General features: G+C 47.0%; 1 protein-coding gene across 1 annotated transcript in view; it reads left to right on the top strand.

The window, feature by feature from the left end:
- The window catches only part of cand1 (cullin-associated and neddylation-dissociated 1), a 64,114-nt gene that overhangs the window by 52,899 nt on the left and 8,715 nt on the right, over window positions 1–2,500 (top strand). The window contains 1 exon segment of the mRNA XM_039791231.1: window positions 1,873–2,042. Coding sequence (XP_039647165.1) covers window positions 1,873–2,042 — 170 coding nt within the window.

Here is a 2,500-nt window from a genome sequence, read left to right on the forward strand (position 1 = left end):
TAGGCCCTGCTAGGCCCTACTGGCCACTGTTAGGCCCTGCTAGGTACTGTTAGGCCCTGCTGGCCCCTGTTAGGCCCTGCTGGCCCCTGTTAGGCCCTGCTAGGTACTGTTAGGCCCTGTTAGGCCCTGTTAGGCCCTGTTAGGCCCTGCTGGCCCCTGTTAGGCCCTGCTAGGCCCCTGTTAGGCCCTGCTGGCCCCTGTTAGGCCCTGCTAGGCCCTGTTAGGCCCTGCCGGCCCCTGTTAGGCCCTGCCGGCCCCTGTTAGGCCCTGCTGGCCCTGTTAGGCCCTGCTGGCCCCTGTTAGGCCCTGTTAGGTACTGTTAGGCCCCTGTTAGGCCCTGTTAGGCCCTGCTGGCCCCTGTTAGGCCCTGCTGGCCCCTGCTAGGCCCTGTTAGGTACTGTTAGGCCCTGCTGGCCCCGGTTAGGCCCTGCTAGGCCCTGCTAGGCCCTGTTAGGCCCTGTTAGGCCCTGTTAGGCCCTGCTGGCCCCTGTTAGGCCCTGCTAGGCCCTGCTGGCCACTGTTACGCCCTGTTAGGCCCTGCTGGCCCCTGTTAGGCCCTGCTGGCCCCTGCTAGGCCCTGTTAGGTACTGTTAGGCCCTGCTGGCCCCGGTTAGGCACTGCTAGGCCCTGCTAGGCCCTGTTAGGCCCTGCTAGGCCCTGTTAGGTACTGTTAGGCCCTGTTAGGCCCTGCTGGCCCCTGTTAGGCCCTGCTAGGCCCTGCTGGCCACTGTTACGCCCTGTTAGGCCCTGCTGGCCCCTGTTAGGCCCTGCTGGCCCCTGTTAGGCCCTGCTAGGCCCTGTTAGGCCCTGCTAGGCCCTGTTAGGTACTGTTAGCCACTGTTAGGCCCTGTTAGGCCCTGCTGGCCCCTGTTGTGCCCTGCTAGGCCCTGTTAGGTACTGTTGGGCACTGCTGGCCCCTGCTGGCCCCTGCTAGGCCCTGTTAGGCACTGCTAGGCGAGGACACTAGTGGTTCATCTCAGCATAACCATCTAGCGGTAGGGGTTTAAACTTAACATAAACAGAACCACTGTCTTACATGAATATATATATATATTTTTTTAAACATTTAAATCAATATTGCGTTTTTGAAAATCGATATATAGTATTGCTAAATAAATTATTGAGATAGTGTATCGATTTTTTTTCTTCACCCCTAATATCTAGAAGTTATAATTAAAGTTTTAGCTTTAAAAGTGATTTCAACTATTATTAATGTCCCAAACTGTCAATCTACTAACTCAGTGATCAGTTAACCTTGGTGTGGTCTTCCCACCAACCAGCTCCTCTTTTTCAGACATTTTTGTCCCTTTATTGTTATTTTTTTTTTTGGACACATTTTTTCACTTCCACTAACCCCAACTTCTAACCACTATAGTTTTATTTTTGGAATTCATGGTCAATAAACCTCATGTATATGAATTTATACGTAATTTTCCAGTTAAAAAAAAAGCTGAAATTGGGAATCATTTTGACTAATATTAGAGGAACGTATCTTGATGGATAATCAAGATACTGGTGAACAGTATGTCAAAGTTTAGTCAGGATACCGGTTAAACCATTTACATATTTTCTCAAATGCTATAAAATTAAATAAAACCCTCAAAATTCAAAGAGAGTAATGATCAGTAATTGTACTTGCGGAGAGCGTTGCAGGGAACCATCCCTGTTATTTTTGGGTAATATGGTTAAAAAGAAACCCATATTTCTGATACAGAGATCTTGAAAACGGGTCAAGTTTGACCCGAGGACACCAGGAGAGTTAATTAGTTTCAGCTCTCCAGTGAACAGTAATGGTTTGAGTATATATTTAACAAAAACAAAACAAACAGCTGCACCTTTTTTATGAGACGAAATCTCGCTGGTTTCCCTCAGGTGATTTCCTGAAGACGCTGGAGGACCCGGACCTGAACGTGCGTCGCGTTGCCTTGGTGACGTTTAACTCTGCGGCCCACAATAAGCCCAGTCTGATCCGAGAGCTGCTGGACTCGGTTCTACCGCAGCTGTACAACGAGACCAAAGTGAGGAAGGAGCTGATCCGAGAGGTGAGAACACACGGAAATCAGGGAGAAACCCTGGAGGAGTCGTGGAACGTTGCTGCTGCTGTGTTTGGATGAAATGAATTGTTACAGTACTCTTCTGTGGATAGTTTTTAGCATAGTGTAACATAACGGCAAATTCCCAGGTAGTCGAGAAGTCGAAAGCAATATGCCCAATTGATTATTCACCTAATTGTTTCAGTTATATTCTCTAATTTACACTGAAATATGAACAGAAAAGGGAAAGAAATTGAAAAAAATTCAACTTACGTATCACGATACACGGGTCACGATTCAATGTATTGCGATACTGTGCATAATATAAGGCGATATATTGGGATTTCTTTAAAGTATAATTTTAGAAAAACTAATATTTAAAAAAAGACATGATGTGCATAAAAGTCAAAGAAGTTTACTTTAGGTAAACAATTCAGTACACAGAAAATCAAACTGCCAGTTTGGGA

This window comes from Perca fluviatilis, chromosome 23 (assembly GCF_010015445.1).
Source record: "Perca fluviatilis chromosome 23, GENO_Pfluv_1.0, whole genome shotgun sequence".
NCBI lineage: Eukaryota > Metazoa > Chordata > Actinopteri > Perciformes > Percidae > Perca > Perca fluviatilis.